General features: G+C 35.3%; 1 protein-coding gene across 7 annotated transcripts in view; it reads right to left on the bottom strand.

The window, feature by feature from the left end:
- LOC144965201 (serine/threonine-protein phosphatase 2A 55 kDa regulatory subunit B alpha isoform-like) overlaps positions 1-19,061 on the bottom strand; it is a 50,063-nt gene that overhangs the window by 6,584 nt on the left and 24,418 nt on the right. For 6 of the 7 annotated variants that reach the window (XM_078900284.1, XM_078900283.1, XM_078900281.1 and 3 more), the window contains 6 exons: positions 18,437-18,505; positions 10,628-10,725; positions 4,187-4,352; positions 3,349-3,639; positions 2,315-2,479; positions 1,608-1,869 (listed from right to left, as the gene is read on the bottom strand). In XM_078900284.1, coding sequence (XP_078756410.1) covers positions 1,608-1,869; positions 2,315-2,479; positions 3,349-3,639; positions 4,187-4,352; positions 10,628-10,725; positions 18,437-18,505 — 1,051 coding nt within the window. Of the gene's footprint in view, positions 1-1,607; positions 1,870-2,314; positions 2,480-3,348; positions 3,640-4,186; positions 4,353-10,627; positions 10,726-18,436; positions 18,506-18,667; positions 18,878-19,061 lie in introns of those variants that run through there. The other variant, XM_078900287.1, reaches the window with a different exon arrangement.

The raw sequence follows: 19,061 nt of genomic DNA, 5'->3' as shown, positions 1-19,061 counted from the left end.
GAGTTAATTTTTAAAATTGTTTTCAATCAAAAATTATGTACATTGCGTATGCATGTCCTTTATATTAAATCTGCGACAAGTGAGGAATATCCATATTTCTACCCATCAATCCAGAATGCTGCTAAACAGAATGTATAAAATCGGAATCCCGATTTTTAAAGGTGTAATTGCAAATTTGGTCTGAAAATGTAATCAAACTTTCATATACCTACTGTTAAAAACATGTTCTATTAACAGAAGTCATAATACTTTTTCAGATGTAAAACACGGCAATCCCTTCAATTATTTAGTGAAATAAATATTGTTGATATTCATTTTAATTATGAGAAAAAAAATAGAAGGGATCTGAGCGCTAAACGTACATTCATTAGTATCACATTTTCTCTCGCCAATTTTGAATATATAATGTGAACAGGAACAGGAGATTTATGGCAGGACATATAATTTTCTACAATCAATAAAATAACATTGTGATGTCATTGAAAACTGTTGTATACCTGCTTGCAGCTATCAGAAATTCAACTTAAAAATAAATAAATTGTGTCAAAACTCAAATTATGGATTTCGAAATCTTGTATATTTTAAAAGAATTTGCTTTTTAATGGATGCAGGGACACTGCCTTTCATGACTGCATGTTAATTTTCAGTTTTAAGTGTCTTTCCATTGCTTTACAAAGTTGACAATCCATACTGCCGGTAAAAAAAGGGACAAAAATTAATATTTGATTTGTAAAACTGGATTTTTCTATGAAGCCAAATTTGGTTAATTATAACAATCAGAGTGGCAAGTCTGGATACGAAAACAACTGGCTATGTACCATAAAGAGTCAAGTCACTTTACTCTATTACATGTGTCAACATTCCTAAATCATCACGACACAAGAAAATCAAGAATTTAGAAACAAAACAAAAAACATTGGCAGCTCTGTGTTATGCGAACTAAAAACTTATCAACTTTTGTATTTTAAATACTTGAGTTCAATTTGATTTTAAGCAGGCATGGGATTTCAATGAGCAGCAGAGCTTTTTCTTAACACAGGAGAAATGAAGAAACATCAATTTCATGACACTCCCACCCCAAGGAATGGAAGTTTTTGGAGGAATTTTACTCCACCTGCACAATACTCACGATCATTTCAGTACAAGAAAAAAAGTGGAAGATGATGGGATAGTCAATAATAACTAACAGATCTAGAGTAACCCTATGTCAGATCCAAGAGCAACTAATCAATGCTTTGGCGAGACCCCTTTAAAATCTAATCCAGGCAAAGGCAAAAGCTCATGACAAATCTACACAAAATGAGCTCGTGACAGTTAAGAAAGGTGTCTTTAGCCAACAGCAACATGTCGGATGAGACAGGATGCCTGAATGTCACAATTTTGTTTTAATTTGCTCATTTTGACAGAAATTATGCTGATAACTGCTAGAAGTTTAAACCTATGTTGAGAAAATCCGAGCAAAGGTAGTTCGAGTACTCTTCACTACAAAATATGCAAGACAATCAAGACTCATCATCATATCATTTTTTTAAAATCTGACACATTTTCTTGTTCAATATCATTAATTAATAATTTGATTATCATAAAAAGAAAAGGGGGAAGCTTACTTGTCATCTCCACTCCAGGAGCATTCAAACTTGTCAAATATACAATCATTCTCATAGAGTGAGCACAACTTATTTCTTAAATACTCATGGACTTGGAAAGTTTCCACTGGCCTACTCTCCATGTTCAGGTCCCAAACCTTGACAGACAAATAATCCCTTGTAATCATGTACCTGCCGCTATGACTAAATTTCACATCTGATATACTAGAAATAATCTCAGAGAAAAAGCTCCTATTGGTTGGATCTTCAGGTTCCTCAAATACTGGAAAACAAAATTTAAAAAATACATTACATAGATTATAGATTTATGATAAGAAAAAATACCAAAACTGGAATATTCTAAACAGACATATTCTATTAAACAGAGATAGTTAAAAAATATAATAGGCATTGTGTACAAACATTCTCCTGGCTATGACAATGGTTTAATTATTTCATAGTGACAGTTATGTTGTTGCATGACTAGAGCAGAGTAAATATGAGGAATTGCAAAAATTTGACGATCTAATGTTAGTTTATAGACGACTTCACATTTTTAGAATAGTATCAAACTTTTTTTATTTCACTTATGTTATCAGAAAGGAATATATATCTTCCTAAACTTTTTAAATTCTTCAAATCTGGATATAAGATGTAAATTACACAAAAATGAGTGACAATGGAAAGATCTCATTTTTGAGCAGAAGAAACGCATAAAAATAACTCACATTTGGCATGGTTGTCACAGAGTGCTTGTTCACGCATATCACATAGACGTATACTGCCTTTGCTACTGCTGTATACAAACATATTGCATTCTTTAGGATGGAATTCTGCTGCTGTTATCACCTCCGTTAGCTCTTCCATATTGGCAGGTTTAATATCAACAATATCTTGGTAACAACATTAAAGAAAAATGATGTTAATCTTCCAAATTAGAATATCTTTTAAGTAATTCAAGATTTTATATTTTTGTTGCAACACATTAAGGTCATATCAGCGCCAGTAAAAAGGAAGAAGATGGGATAGTAAAAATTTCTAGAATTACAATTAAAGCACCCAAGATAAGGTAAGACGAAGGGGGAATTTAGTTCAAATAGGAATAGGAAACATGTAAATTCCAAGAGCACACTATCAGTGTACTTAGTTTGAGATTACCTAAATGTCTCATCCTGAAACAAGCACAGGTCCCCCCCCCCCCCCCCCCCCCCCCCCCCCACCCCCCAGTAAGAGGGATACACTCATCAAATGTTTACAAATCATATATAATATGTAAATAAAACATAATACAGTGTATATCAGAGATATGATTTACAAGGACAAAAATAACATCTCCCAAAACTAACTATGCATTTCACAATTTCCCTCCCAGCTAGGGTATCCAGCCAGTGCCAAGACAAAACCAAGTAATTTCACCCCAAGACAAAGACAGAAAGCATGTTGGAAAGAAGATGAAGGGGAATAGAATACAGTAAGTGCCTCCCTGCCCACAATGGGAAGTCAGGAACCCCACCCAGTTCAAGATTTTAAAGAAGATAAATTTGAGGTGGCAGAAATGAGGATGTTGAGATGGTCACTTGGCTGAACAAGAAAAGATAAAGTGAGAAATGAAATCATCACGATGGTCAAAAAATAAATGTGTTACCTGGTGAAAGTATCACACGATGACAAATAGTAGAAAGATGCCAGCTTTCGTGCCTCTTCTAAAAATTTGGCAATCATAATCATAACTTATTTTAAAAATTAAAAGTTGAAAGGATACTGAAGCTTTGCTCTGTGATTTCTAAATTCCATAAATTAATACGAAGATCATCAGCAGACAAGTATGTTTCTAGATCACTGTTGACTGATATGGAATTAATGTGGTAGGTATGAGCATTAGCAAAGACACGCTTGGGGCTAGCTTCAACAAGAAGTTCCATTGGTTGAAACACAGGCACTCTGAGAGATGTGATGGAAGATCGATTGCGAAAATGACCCAATTCATCTTTCAGATTATATCCCTCTGGACGTTTGTTTCGCTCTGCAACTTTCCACAATTTGATTGTCTTGTCTGCAAAGAGATGTAAAAATGAGTGAAATGAATAGTGAGAACATTTTTAAACACATTGAGAAGCTTAATTATTTTTTTTGTCCAAGTCTACTAACTCTCTAAAGCTGCTCTTGAAGCCAGTTAGAAACTCAATTGAGATTTGAACTTCACATTATAAATGGTTTGAAGACTGCATATACTGGAAATATTGTAACCTGAGCAACCTCTGCTATGAGCGCCTTGATTGTAACCAAAATGAATTAATAATAGATTATCTTTGATTGTTTCAACTTTAAATATTGATAATGAGCTAGACCATTTGCCAGAGCAAATCTTGACCAAAAAAGGAGAAATGGAAATAACTGATAATTATTTTGATTTATTTATTCTTTCTTTTAATGCACTCTCATCAAAAGAGAAAAAATCCAGAGAGAGGAAAACATTCTAAAGGAGTTCTAGTTCTATAAAATAGGTTTAAATAAAAATATTACCTGTAATGAAAAGCTTATTTACTGAAAAGGGTGAGGAGGGTTAGACTTCAATGACAAAATAAAATAAATCTACATACCATTGGTCGATAGTAAAAAGTGATTGCGATTGGTTTGTTGCAACCAACGAATTTTGTTGATTTTCTCTTCAATTTCCAAGCTCTTGAGATAGTCAAACTCTGGCTCATGAGACTGGAATGTGCTGTAAACATTATATTCTCCTCTACTTGGCACAGCTGTTTTACTCTAACAACAGAAAAAAGTGAAAATTAATCATTTTAAATTCCTATTCACACTTGACATTTAAATGATTTGGTATTATTTAGCAGGCTTCTTTGAGATCAGATAGTTATTTAGTATCTGTAAGATTAGCTACAAAATTACAAACCTATTTCTATATATTTTCAGGAATTTTTAATTATCAATAGGTAAAACAAACTATATAGCGGCAAACTTTTTAAGCAAACACCAACACTTTGACAAAAACTGCAATATGTCAGTGAGTCAATATAGTCATATTTGTGTATGAAAAATAATTGTCCAACGCTGAAGTGAACAAGATGAATTTGAATTGGAACAGTGATGATAAAGAAAAGTACAAAAAGTACCACTCAAACAATAACTTCAATAATGTCACACAAAGAAAGATCGGTTTAGAGTAAAGCTGTGATCAGCATAATGCAAAAAAAATAAGTTTTTTAATCTATCTTAAGAAATTTTAAAATCCTGTGTAAAAAGGTTCAAAATCTTTCGTGATTGGGGTTTCATACGGGACCATAAATGTGTCTTCAATGAATTAATGGATTATCAACTGTGAATGACCTCAACCAAGATGTGTTATATGGTGCTGCAAACACATACAGACATCATGGTACAAATAACCAACAAATTTTTAATCATTAAAAGAAAATTCTTAAAATGTATGCAAGAATTAACCCTCCCTTTAAAAAAAATAAAAATATAACAGGAATCCAATGGGGGATGAATTCTTCCAACCACTGTTATGTACTGATGGGATTCCTTTAATACTCAATACTATTCAACTAGTATGTGGTGGAAACTTTCATCAAGAAGTTAATTTCTAAACCTTGTTTTGTGAGTTTGTTGTGAGATGACATCCCGTGATGATGTGATAGTGGTGGTGGTTGTAGTCGTGGTATTGATGTGGTTGTGGCTGTAGTAGTAGTCGTGGTATTGATGTGGTTGTGGCTGTAGTAGTAGTGGTAGTGATTATGTGGGGTGTTGTAGTTGTAGTAGTAGCAGTAGTGGTAGTGATGATGTGGTGGTGGTGGTTGTAGTAGTCACAATAGTGATGATGATAATGTGGTGGTGGTTGTAGGTAGTGGTGGTAGTGATGATGATGTGGTGGTGGTTGTATTAGTAGTGGCAGAGATGATGGGGGACGTTGGATGTAGTAGTGGTAGCGATGATGCTGTGGTAGTGGTGGTAGTGGTTGTAGTCGTGTTAGTAATGATGATGTGGTTGTGGTGGTTGTAGTATTTGTGGTAGTGATGATGATGTAGGGGTAGTGGTTGTAATAGTAGTGGCAGTGATGTAGCTAGGGGAATTAGGGTAAAATTGTGCAAATTAGTGATGAAAGCACCAAATTTGGTACAAAGTAACTTGAGACCACTATTAATCGATGTTGATATAGAACCACATTGAGAAATTCCTCTAACAGTGTTAAATAGGGAGATGAAAATCCGCCTATATGAGCTATATTAAAACAAAGGGACGTAATCCATGAAATATTTGTTGACAATTCGGCGCTTTAATAATATATTATTTTTAGCCCGTATAAGCGGTTGATTATTTTGGCTTAAATAATAATCATTGTTAAAAATGTGACTTTATGTGATATAGGACCGTATGAGCCGGTAGTATAGCTTTATTATGAGGATTGGAAGGGTGGTGGTGGGAGAGGAGGAGATGGTGCTGGTATTAGTTTTACTTGTGTTGTGTTAGTCGTCATCGTGATGAAGATGATGGTGGACGTGATGTTGGTGATAATGATGATGATGAGGTGATTGTGGTGATAATAGTAGTGATGATGGTGATGATGTTGATGAGGTGGTGGTGGTGGTGATCTTGGTAGTGATGATGATGATGATGATGATGACGAAGACGATGATGATCAGGATGATGTTGATGATGATGTTGTGGTGGTGGTGAGGAAGTGATGATGATGATGATGATGATGATGATGATGATGATGATGATGATGATGAGGTGATTATGGAGAAAGTAGTATTGATAATGGTGGTGGGGATGATGATGAGGTGGTGGTGATCGTGGTAGCGGTGATGATGACGATGATGTTGATGATGATGATGATGATGATGATGATGATGATGACGATGATGATAATGATGATGATGATGATGATGAGTATGGTGATGATGAGGTGGTGGTGGTGATAGTGGTAGTGATTATGGTGATGTTGGTAACTATTAATTTTGAAAATGAAAGACTTTCTTGGTGATGTATATTAACATTTTTAGATGATTAGGATCCAACAAAAATCATATTTATTAGACAAATGTCTGTGGAACACATTTTTCTTGGTAGGCTTGAGAGAATTCAACAGCAGGCTTTTCTAGTTTATCCTGATCTCTTTGAATTATTTTAACGGCGCAAGATAAGCCAATACCTCGTTGTCAGCTTTTCCCATGGCAGTGTGTTCAAGAAAATCATATTATGTTGTCTTATTGAAGGCTAAAAATGTTTCTTTTCCTGAGGTTAGCCTGGTAGGGCCGGCTGGAGTCTGTCTCTGAACCTGATTGAGTGAACATACGACTGGGTGCAACCTCATTCACAGCATTCTTTGCTATACATCTTGATTAATTCTGACAATTTATGGCCCCCCCCCCCCTCTCTCTCTCTCTCTCTCTCTCTCTCTCTCTCTCTCTCTCTCTCTCTCTTTGATCTGTTCTATACTTGAATATTTTATATATAGCATGGCTCCAAAAAGGAGCACCTTTATGAAACACAACAGAACTTGCAACAACCTAACAGAAAACATGAATAAAACAACTCCAAACAGATGCTATATTATTAGACTTTAGTAAATCATTTGATAAAGTCAATTACCATACTCTGGCTATTAAACTGTGGAGGTATGTGGAATCATGAGTAACACACACGACTGGATAATGGATTTTCTCACTAATCGTAAACAACCGAAAGAGCAATGTCAGACTCAACTCCAGTACTACAGGTGTGTCACTAGGTCCCCTCTTGTTCCTTATCTACATCAATGATTTGCCTGAAAGATTGTCGCTAGGAACTCAACTGGGACTATTTCCAGATGACAGCCTTTTGTACAGACCAATAAGGCATAAGAAAGATTCAGAAATTCTTCATCGGGACCTTGGTTCCAGAAAATTACCAACAAAAGAAATATAATACACAATACACAACAACACACTTGAAGACGTCACCAAAGCAAAGTATCTCGGAGTAACGATAAACAATCGCCTGACCTGGAAAGACCACATTGCAAACATACACAGGAAGGCAAACTCCACCCTGGGATTCTTGAGCAGAAACCTCTTCGGCTACAAAGTAACCATAAAGAGAAATGCTATAAAGTTTATGTTAGACCAACACTCGAGTAAAGCGGTAAAGTATGGGGTCCCGATCACACCTCCGAAATTAGGTAAATAGAATCAATCTAAAAAAAGCTATAAAATTCGTTCAACAAAATCCTCAAACAAATCAAAGTCATATATGACACCCTATTTGGAACCATTTAAGGAAAAGAGAGAGAAGAATAAACTAAATCTATTTTACAAAGGTCAGAAAAACCAGGTCAGGTGTCATTACACGGCCTCCAACAGAACAAGAGGAAACCTGGCAAATTTATGTTGCCACAATCTAGAGTGGACTACCATCTTCACTCGTTTCTGCCCTAACTACACGACTTAGGAACAATTTGGATAACTCCCAGTAAAACTGTTGGGAATGCTGCTGCTGAGCCTTCCACGAGGAAGTTTCAGCTTGAAGAGGAAGAGGAAGAAGAAGAAACAATTTCAGCAAAACCAAAACTAGAATTTTGTTTGTTTAAAACGGACATGACAAATCTTCTGATAATGAACTCCCTGCGCAATCAAATCGCTATTTGAGAATATGGAGAGAATCTGGACATCGTTTATAATTTCTGCAGCCACGCGGATATTTTCGTTCATGTCTTTTGTCATTATTGAATGGAGGGAAGCTTCATCTTATTGTTGCAAAGCATACAATGTGTCCTATTTCTTGTGATAACGTCATCTGAGGGAAAACGCATATTCTGCCTCCTTGGACAATGGGATGAGGAGAGATTGTCTAGATCGGGATAATTTGACAAGTTTTCTTGTGATTTCTCATTTTTCACAGCGAGCCTTCTAATTTTTTGTGGCCGTATATCAAAAGCAACATAATTTGTGCCATTTGGTATAATTTTGCTTCAGGACCTCCAGTGGATCCTCAGAGCGGTCTTCAACAGACAAATCTAGCTTGCCACTATCATTTGCTAATCCGTTTGTCTTAACACCATAGCTGGTAGAACGCTACGCTACAAAAGTCACGTACCACAAGACCACAAGATTTCCGCTTTGACAGAGCTGGGCATTCTAATTTTTTTTTGTTACCTCTTGACAAATTAATAATTTTGACCAATCCACCTCAATACTGCCCTTTGCCAATATATACTTGTTAGTAGTTAGTACAAGATTTAGTACATTGTCAACGCCATGATTTAATGGGTTAAGTGACTTAATCACGGGATTGTTGGTGATGGGATTGAGGCGGTTCATGACGGTCGTGTTAAAGAAGATGATGATACGGACATTTTCAACCTGATATTTGATTTGAACCATATTATTACGCAAACCACAATAATAATATAACTATTGAATTAGTGTGACACATAACCATTGATGCTTAAGCGATATCTAGGTGCTGGGTATGCTGTTAATGATGATGACGATGATGATGATGATTATTATTATTATTATTACCATCATCATCATCATCATCATCATCATTATTATTATTATTATTATCATTATTATTATTATTATTATTATATGAGGTGGGTAAAAGGCGACAGAGTTCAAGTAGACACCGTTTCGTGACCTCGCTAACCCGATAGCGGACGACACAACTAGCAACCGCAGAATGCGATGCATTGTTTATAGATATCTTCACATGAGCGGAAGTCTATTATTTTAAAATAATTCTAATTCAATAAGACATTAAGAAAATAAAGATTATACTCTTTGAAAGCTATCGGAATATACAAAAGATATGAGAGGGAAAAAAATCATGTTTTTTTTTTTTCGTATTCGTATTCGACCACCAAAACTTTGATTTCTTCGATTTCACAATCTCATGTTCCGCGTTCCAATGCCGGTAAACTTTGAAATAACCAAATTTATATACTTTTGGATTAAAAACAAATACTTTTAAAAATTATGTTACTCTCTTGGTAAATGAATGAATTTGATAAGTTGTATGTTATGAATAAATAAGTTATACTTCCGATTTCGATTTAAGCATCAGTGGACATGTGTAGGTACTCGGTACCGATGACGTAGTCTGTGACCTTTTGACACCAAAGCAAAATGTCGTTGTGAAGGCGGCAAGTTTCATCACCACCGTGAATTTTTACACGATTTAAATTGCTGATATCTTAGCTCTTGGGGTGATGACAAAGTGGTTCTATATCACAATTTAAATCTTAGAGCACGAACTTTTTTTCATAAAAAATTCATGCTTTCATCACTAATTTGCACAATTCGGGGGTTTTGTGTCCCTAATTCCCCTAGCTAATGATGATGCGGTGGTAGAGATGTTGGGGAGGGGTACCCTTGGAGCAATATGACCTCACCGGAATTTGACGGAAGTTCCCTGTAACCCGGAATTTTTTGGTCCAGACCAGATTTTTTTGGCATCACTGCACCCCTCCTAAACAATAGTTAACTCCCTTGTATTTGAACACAAATTGTTTCAAGTTGAGCATACATATAAAATGAAAACACAAGGCCAGAATGTCATTTAAGCCTCTTTAAACTATAATTCACGTTGAAATGCATATTGCATTTAATTTCAACTTTAAAAATTATTTAATATATTATAGTATAAATATAATGACGCTCAAAGTCAAGTTGGGGTCCTGTTGATAACTCCACAGAGACGACACAGACGCGGTGGTAATGGCAATGTGGTAGTGGTGGTGTGAGTGATGGGGTGGTGGAGGTGTTGCTGTTTTATTTTTTGTTATGCTTCTTTTCTTTACAAAAAAACTTCTGGAAGGTCAAATCGTAATAGCTACATGATTCAATTATGTGACAGATAGTTGGCCATTATGAAAGTAGAAATCTAAGATGAATATGATTATGGTTTTAACTTCAACATAAGCATTTACCTTTAAGTTTATGGCCCACTTGAATAGGTATAGCTTACCGCAATTTTGGCATTTAGAATATTTTTAAAAAAACTGAAATAATAGAATAATAAAAAAATTAATTATTGCTTACCGCTTTATCCCTTTGAAAAATCACAACTCTACCTCCCTTGTCACCTGTAGCTAGAAGATCACCATCACTATTAAATTCAACACATGAGATAATATCAGCTGAAAGAAGAAAAAAAGGAAAGGAATATAGTTAAAATTGGACAAATGTGGTATATTTGGTGAAACACTTCTCTTAATAGGTACTTTGGTAAAAAATTCAAATTGGATTGAGCTCAATGAAACCTATATCATTTTAAATTGCTTTTCAACAGGATTCTAATGATACCAAAATTGTGAAAATTAGATAAGCAGAAGAAAAGTAATCTTAGTTTATTTAAAGGCTGAAAAATGGTCTTCTATTTGCCTTTTTATTTACTGACGGACTTTGTGACCTGAAAATTGTTGCATTTCCGGTAGTAACCACCATTTGGATTTCAAAACTGGTCTTAAATGGCCGCTAAGATTTGAGTAAGGATTTTGCTGGAACGAATTTCATGGATGCGGTATACAACTTTGCCCTGAATTTAATTTTATATAAATGTTAAGATGCTAAATAAAGGTGCCATCATCAAATTTTGATTTATAAGTTCTAATCTTTTAATTATCCAAAGCTAGATTATACCCTATTTTATCCATAATCAAAAGTTATACTAAATTGTCATTGATTTTAAAACAAACTATACCAAACGATAGAGTAATTTCTCCTGAAGAAAATAAGACATAAATCATTAAAATCCATCCATAAACAAAAAATCTATGGAACTTTTTCTGAGACCCATCACTCAAAAGTCCAAAAAATCAGGGGTCTGATTCATGGAGCGGGACTACGACAATAGTCCTAGACTAAATCCGTTGTCTCAGACTAAAAGGCGTTGTAAGATATTCATGAAGCCGGACTACGCGAAGTCTTTGACTAAACGAGGGACTAAACGGGTGAAATTTACACCCGCGATTTAGCAGGTGTAAATATCGTAGTCTGAGACTAAATTTCAAAATCATAATAATATGTCCTCTACGCTGGGGGAAGTAATTGTACAGCGATTAGAACAAGAATACCCGACAGTTTTTGATTTTATATTTATTTTTATTTATTTATTTATTTTTTTGTTGTTTTGTTTATTTTCTTTTCTTTACTTTTCTCGAAGATTCGACAATCCCACATACACTCCTCATCTTGCCCATTCAAAACACTCTGCAGGGACTCCTCCCCCCCCCCCCCACAACACACAGTTTCATAGTAACTTCCTCCTCCTACTACTACTACTACTACTACTACTACTACTACTACTACTACTACTACTACTACTACTACTACTACTACTACTACGACTACTATTACATTTCTTTTATGTCTTTTATCGTCCATTATTTTCTAGAAATTTCACGTCTCTCACTGGCCTTATCATTTCTATCACACCGCGCTAACGATTCGTTCACACTCCAACCATCGTTGAGTACAGACGATGCAATTTATACTGCATTTCATCTTATTTGTTTTCAACGTTTATTTGTTTATTGTTGTGCCGACGAAGGGTTTGTACCCGAAACGCCCATTGTCTGTATTGTTTCCACCGATTCCTCTCCTTCATCACTCTTTCGTTAGTATTTTCGGTACCCCATGCTTCAGGCAGCGCTCACCGCTCTCTACTTAGAACAATGCTACACCGTGGATAAGAATCATTTAAGTGCCATCGTTATTAATATTTACTAAAAACATCACACACACACACACACACACACATTCTCAACCAATTTTTGCACCCCTAAACTTGTCTCACACTATTTTTATTTGTGGGGAAAAAACTACAACAAAACAAAACAAAAAAAACGATCAAAACAAACACGAAGAAGAAATAGAGATGATTTCTGTGCCACTTCGTATGACGCATGCGCAGCTTGAAAAGTAACACATTTCTATGACGTGTTGTGGTACGTTTCCGAGGAATCCCCAGTTAAAAATAGATTGACCTCTGTAGTCTGAGACTTCGCAAGCGTAGTCAGAGACTTGATAGTCAGGGACGAAGTCTGACTCCATGAATAGCTTACTTTCCGTAGTCTCTGAGTTCCCAAAGTCTTAGACTACAAAGTCTCAGACTTTGCTATAGTCTGAGACTACCATAGTCCCGCTCCATGTATCAGACCCCAGGTCACAGCCACTAGCCCATTTATCGGCTTCCTGCTGGAGGGCCAAATGGACGTTTACCAAAGTACCTACTCTTAATCGGTATTGTTTTATTATTCAAAGAACCTGAACAATTCAGTGGTGACTAAGAAAAGGGTTCACAACAAAGTAAGCCAACGCAAGATGCAGTAAAGATGAATATTTTCTTCATAAGGTTGACAAAACCTGAGGGTATTTTCTATCATTTGTTACGGGTCAGCCATGATGTTGAGTGAGTTGGTATTGCGTACGAGATCATTCATGCTTAAGAATAAGACCTTTAACATGTTGGAATAAAAATCAAGCAGGTTCATTTTGATTGGTCAATAACTTTGTCTTTATAAGTGTTTTATTATATCTTGCATATAGCATCACCATGTTTGGAGGTTGAACACAGAAAAGTGCCCTTTGTGATCTTAGAGTGATATTGATGTCTGATACGACTGTTTGCAGAAAGTTTGTAGCCTTTTCAGCCCCTGTTGAAGCCACTGGTAAAACCCCGCCCCAAATTACTGTTAAATATTATTTGAGAGGGAAGACAGCTGACTTGAATCAGAACAAAGAAAACATTGTTCTGCTTAAAACTAAATAGTAAAAGTAAAAGATATTGATTGACTGGAGAGTACTTTGTAGAATTTCATTTTATGTGTCTAAACCCACAAATGCATCAAGAGATTTTTTTTGATGTCTTTCTGCACCACCATTGCGCAAGTGCAACCCAGTTTTCGTTATCATTGCTGTGAGTTTGTTTTAAACAGGTTTATTTTGGTCATCTCATAAATAGGGTCACAAAAATTGTAACTAAAAATTAAAAAAACAAAAGCTTTGATGATATCCGAATGAAATTTAAAACCAAATAGAATTAGCCTTTGGGGTAAAACAATGTTCGTCTAGAAAGACATGATTCAATAACACTTCTAGCCAGTTGACTCTCCAGAGTGTAATGGTTAAACAACACAATTTCAAAATTATCTTTTTCCTTTAAAAAAAAAATATTATTACTTTTAATGTAAATTAAATTATTTTCTATTTATTTTACTTTGTTGAAAAACTATTATTATTATAAAGACCCTAAATGTAGACGCACAATATACATTAATCCTACCAGTCCATTTCTCTATTTGAAAACTAAAGCTAGATACTGATCTTATTCAGCAACACCCAACGTAACACTAGATATCTCAAGTATTTTGGTAATCGTAAAAACTCACTAAAGATATAAAATCGTAAAAGGTCACTAAAGGAATAAAAAGGAAAACATCTAATGCTTTTTTTTTTTTCTGTTCAAGCAAGTGCACTGACATCTAAAATTAAATAATAAGCATTCAAAATTTTAAAAGTTCTTAATAGACATGATTAAATTTCCCTATCAATCGGACGGATCTTAGTGTAATGGTTAAGCTATTTGACTCTGGACTGGAAGGTTCCAGGGTTCAAGAAAATGGTCACAACAGTAAACTTTCGCAAATCAGTGCAACCAAGGAACCAATTTCTGAGAAATACCTTGAACGATTTACCAGGTAACCCTAGATATCGCTTTATTTGATTGAACGACACTTAAGGCTGTTGAGAGAGAGAGAGATCATCGATTCTCTCTGTAAAGCTGACTAAGTTGCCAGATTGGGCAATCAGTTGCGGCTCGCGACTTTCTGAGCCACTTTTTATTAGTCTTCAAACTTTTCGCTATTTCTTAGATATAACTAAAAATATTATGAATAATGTTAAAATAATAACAATAAAATCATTAAATTAAAAAACTTGATAACAAAAATGCCAAAATGGCAGACTGTATCTGAGAAGATGGGATAGGCCCCAGCCAATCAAAATCTATGGCATGAACAGAAATCCTGCTGAACATCGCGCCTCGTTTATCAAGTTCCAAGTTTATGGATTGAAAACCTTTCTTAATCTTGTCTTCTTTTTTCTTGGGAAGTAACCTATCATATATTAAGCTGACCAACTACATTCAATCAGGCTGCGGTGCAAAAAAGTTGGAAGCCTATAAGGAACCGGAAAGAAAAAAAAATACTCTAGCCATGCAGATGCTGACACAGTCCGAAAAATGAAAAATATTTAATCAAAAGCCTGCAAGTCACAGAAGATCCCCTCAGAGCTGCCACTGAATTTGGCCCTTACTGAAAAGTTATCGAGAGCTAGTGGCGCCTTCTCACCATCGAACGGGCCAGTTCCAAATTCAGCATCATTGTTTTGGCCGAAAGCAGCAACCAAAAAACTGCAGGTGGAATCAAGCAATGGTGAGGGAAATCACAGACTAAATGAGTGACAACGATTACAAAATGCGCTCTGCGTATCCTTGGATGAGGTTCATACACTTCTGTAAATAAGTACCTGGCCCTAGTCAGCATGTAATAGTCTTTATAAAAGTGTTTGAGAAAAAAGTGTCAGATGACTTACGCTGTATGAGATAAGAATAAGGTTTGATATGGCCTGTTTGGAGGGAAAAAAATGAATGTATACCATATCGAGCAAAGTGAATTCGTGTAAATGTGCTATATAATTGTGTAAAATACAAAAAATGAATTTCAATTTCTCTCTAATTGTATTATTTTCATATGATCTTTTACCTATGTGTATTGTATTATCTATCAAAAGAAAAAGGCATTGTTAAGTATGGCAAATTAAATTGTGAGCCATAATGTGATGTACGAGTGTGTTATGTAATCTGCTTTTTTTGTAACGAAGAGTGTCCAAAAAGAATTAATGTCCATTGCTTTTAATTTTAAGCTCATTACTTTTCTGATCTAAAGTTGTCTGCGAAAATAAAAAAAACTGAGCTAACTTTAACCTTATAAAAGTAAGTTTTTGACATTTGAATGCGAATTCAACGGCTTCTTGGTCACAAAGTTCGGGAATAAATTTAAATTACCAAGGAACATAATAAGGCGCATTTCTCACCAAGTGAAATTTAAATGTTCCATAACTATTTCAGTTTCAGTACAATTGGAATTGTGATACTGAACTGGGCTTGATCTTCTTATGAGATAGATTCGACACCATTGACAACGTACTTTCAAAAATTAATATCATAACAAAAAATACGTCTCCTCCGCCAGAAATCGAAGAAGAGGCGGTCATCAATGTTCTTAAATTATGTAAAAAAGAAAAAAGCACCAGGTCCAGATGGACTTAGTGGGGAACTCATTTCAAACTGTAACAACCAACTAGCTGTCCCTTTCTTGCCTATTTTCCAACGTTCAATAGATGAACAGAAAATCCCAATTATATGGAAAACATCGACTATAATTCCAGTACCCAAAAAGAATCCACCAACTCAGCTGAATGATTATAGACCTGTTGCTTTAACATCAATTATTATGAAATGTCTGGAAAAGATTCTGAAAAGAGAGCTGTTGCAATTTATATATGACCAACACATACTTGATCCATATCAGTTTGCCTACCAACAAAATCTTAGTGTGGAAGACGCACTCCTCACAGTGATGCATTCAATATCAAATCACTTGGATGTTTCACCCGCCAACTACTGCCGAATCCTATACGTCGATTTTTCGTCTGCCTTTAATGCCATGAAAACCAACATATTAATTAGTAAACTGCATGCTCTAAACCTTCCCCATTACCTCATCAACTGGTATAACAACTTTCTCATCGATCGCCCCCAACATGTCAGAGTAGGCTCAAATATATCATCAGTAAAAACTCTTTCAAACGGATGCCCACAAGGGTGTGTAAGCTCACCTCTACTTTACATCCTCTATACAAACGATTGTGTGGCTAGCTTTGATAACTGCCAACTCATCAAGTATGCTGATGACACCGCAATACTCGGCCTGCTCAATGATTCCGTCTCCGAATTTAAATACACTGAGCAAGTTAGTAAATTCAGCAAATGGTGTGCCGATAACTGTCTAGAGCTCAATGTAACAAAAACAAAGGAACAACTGTTTGATCACAGAAAAATAGGAAAAAGAGCAAGACAAATAACAAAAATTAACAATCAGGCGGTTGAAACTGTTGAAACGTTTAAATACCTTGGTGTAATTATAGATAACAGTCTAAGATTTGAATCGCACACCAACAATGTCATCAAAAAATGTAACCAGCGCTTGTATATACTCAGAAAATTAAGGTCTTTCAATGTGAACAGAAAGACCATGATACAAATCTACAAGTCATTAATATTGAGTATCGTTTCGTTTGGCATCACAACGTGGTATGGAAGCTGTGGAACAAAAGAAAAATCCAAACTACATAGAACCCTCAGAGAGGCTTCAAAAATAATTAACACAGACCTTAGAAGCCTTGACACAACTTATATTAATGCAGTTGAGAAGAAATCTTTTAACATTATCAACGAAAAGAGGCATCCGCTGAACGAAAAATTCCAACTTCTGCGCTCCGGAAGACGGTATCTAGAAGCAAAATGTCGGACAAATCAACATAAGACAACCTTCATTCCAACCGCCATAAAATTAATTAACAAATCTTCTGTGGAAAAATGAGACAACCAATGAAAATAACGAGAAGCAGTGTCGTGAATCATCATCATCGACATTGCCGCCTTCGTTATCATCATCATCATCATCATCATCATCATCATCATCATTATCGTAGTCATCATCATCATCATCATCATCACAATCATTGCCATCTTCTTCTTAATATAGGACACTATATTTATATGGTTATCTGCTGTCCCAGCAAATATATCGTATCGTTCTATCTGTCTGTGTGTGTGTCTGTATATATGTATGTATGTATGTATGTATGTATGTATGTATGTATGTATGTATGTATGTATGTATGTATGTATGTAGGCATGCATATACGATGATATGCTGGTTTGTATGTATGTCTGCATGTATGTATGTATGTATGTATGTATGTATGTATGTATGTATGTATGTATGTATGTATATGTGTTTGTATGTACGCTCATTTCTTTTGTATACACGTGTAGAAACAATGTGCAAGCGTGTATGTTCGTGTATGGCTGTGTCTGTATTTGTAAATGTGTTGATGTTCATACCATGAACCAAACTGAGCATTGTTTACCTCACATGAATTGCCTTTAATTTGGACAATAAAGATTATTATTATTATTATTATTATTATTATTATTATTTTGAAAAGATCCTGCAATTTCGAAAATTTTATCTAAGTCCCCACTTTATATTTATATCCTTGTTATTTTGCAAAAAAATATCCTGGCATCTGGCAACCTGGTTTGAGTTTGAATTTGAAGCTCGAAGTAGAGAGTAGGGACACAGAGACCAATAGGTATCACATCAAATTCAAGTCCCAATCCATTTGATTGACCAAATATGTTGGTGTTCTACGTTTGAAAATTTTATCAATAGTGCTCACACACCTTTACAGATAAAACAGCGAGTTACAAACTGTGTGTGTGTGTGTGTGTGTGTGTGTGTGTGTGTGTGTGTGTGTGTGTGTGTGCGAGTGAGTGTCTGCGCGCGAGTGTGATGGAAGTTGAAAGTTGGGGGAAGATCCTACATGTTACATGGTAAAATCTCCCCCACCCCTACACGCCTATTTGGATCTTATTTTGTTTGTAATGAATCGTCACAATAATCAATAAAAATAAAAAGAAAGAGCAATTGTAATAAAATCAAAACATTGTGATTGCAGTAGGTATACTGAACTTCCGCAATGCTTCTACTAACTTCTTACCTTCTGCAACATCTTCCTCGATTGAGCCTTTCACTTGAGAAAAACACCACTGAATCTCCCCTCCGTTACCTGCAGAAAAAAAAGCATCATATCATTATCCTTCTATGTACTGCATATACCCCTGACACTTTTTGGAAATCAGAAACAAAGTCATAAAACGGCTTATCATAACACTGAAAAATCGAACCTAGACATCGAAAGTAGAGACCACCGGTAGGATTCAGTACTTACCCGCCATTATCAAAATTAGCGTCGCAGGGAAATCATATGTTACAGGTCTAACCCAAGTGAGCCCAAATACGTTTATAAAACCTTCCTATCTTGAATAAAATTCAAGATGACTTCGGATTGTAGATTTAAATCCCAATTTCCTTTTTCGTTGTAAATCCTCCATTCAAAATGGCGAACTTCTGGTGAAAATATTAGTGACGTCATTCGTATGGCATTATGGGTGGGAAACAATCTTAGTGAGATGATCGGATAAAAAGAAATGAAAAAATAAAATAAAAAATAAAATAAAATTATAGGATAATAATAAAATATAATGGACTCTACGATTACTTTCATTTACTAATTTACTGTAATTTTTCCCTTCAAATAGAAATGGCCTACTACTACATTTGCA

The sequence above is a fragment of the Berghia stephanieae genome, chromosome 2, assembly GCF_034508935.2.
Source record: "Berghia stephanieae isolate SIO BIC M18660-M18661 chromosome 2, UCSD_Bste_1.3, whole genome shotgun sequence".
Lineage (NCBI taxonomy): Eukaryota > Metazoa > Mollusca > Gastropoda > Nudibranchia > Aeolidiidae > Berghia > Berghia stephanieae.
The sequence above is the reverse complement of the archived record's forward strand: the minus strand, read 5'-3'. Positions and strand labels throughout refer to the sequence as shown.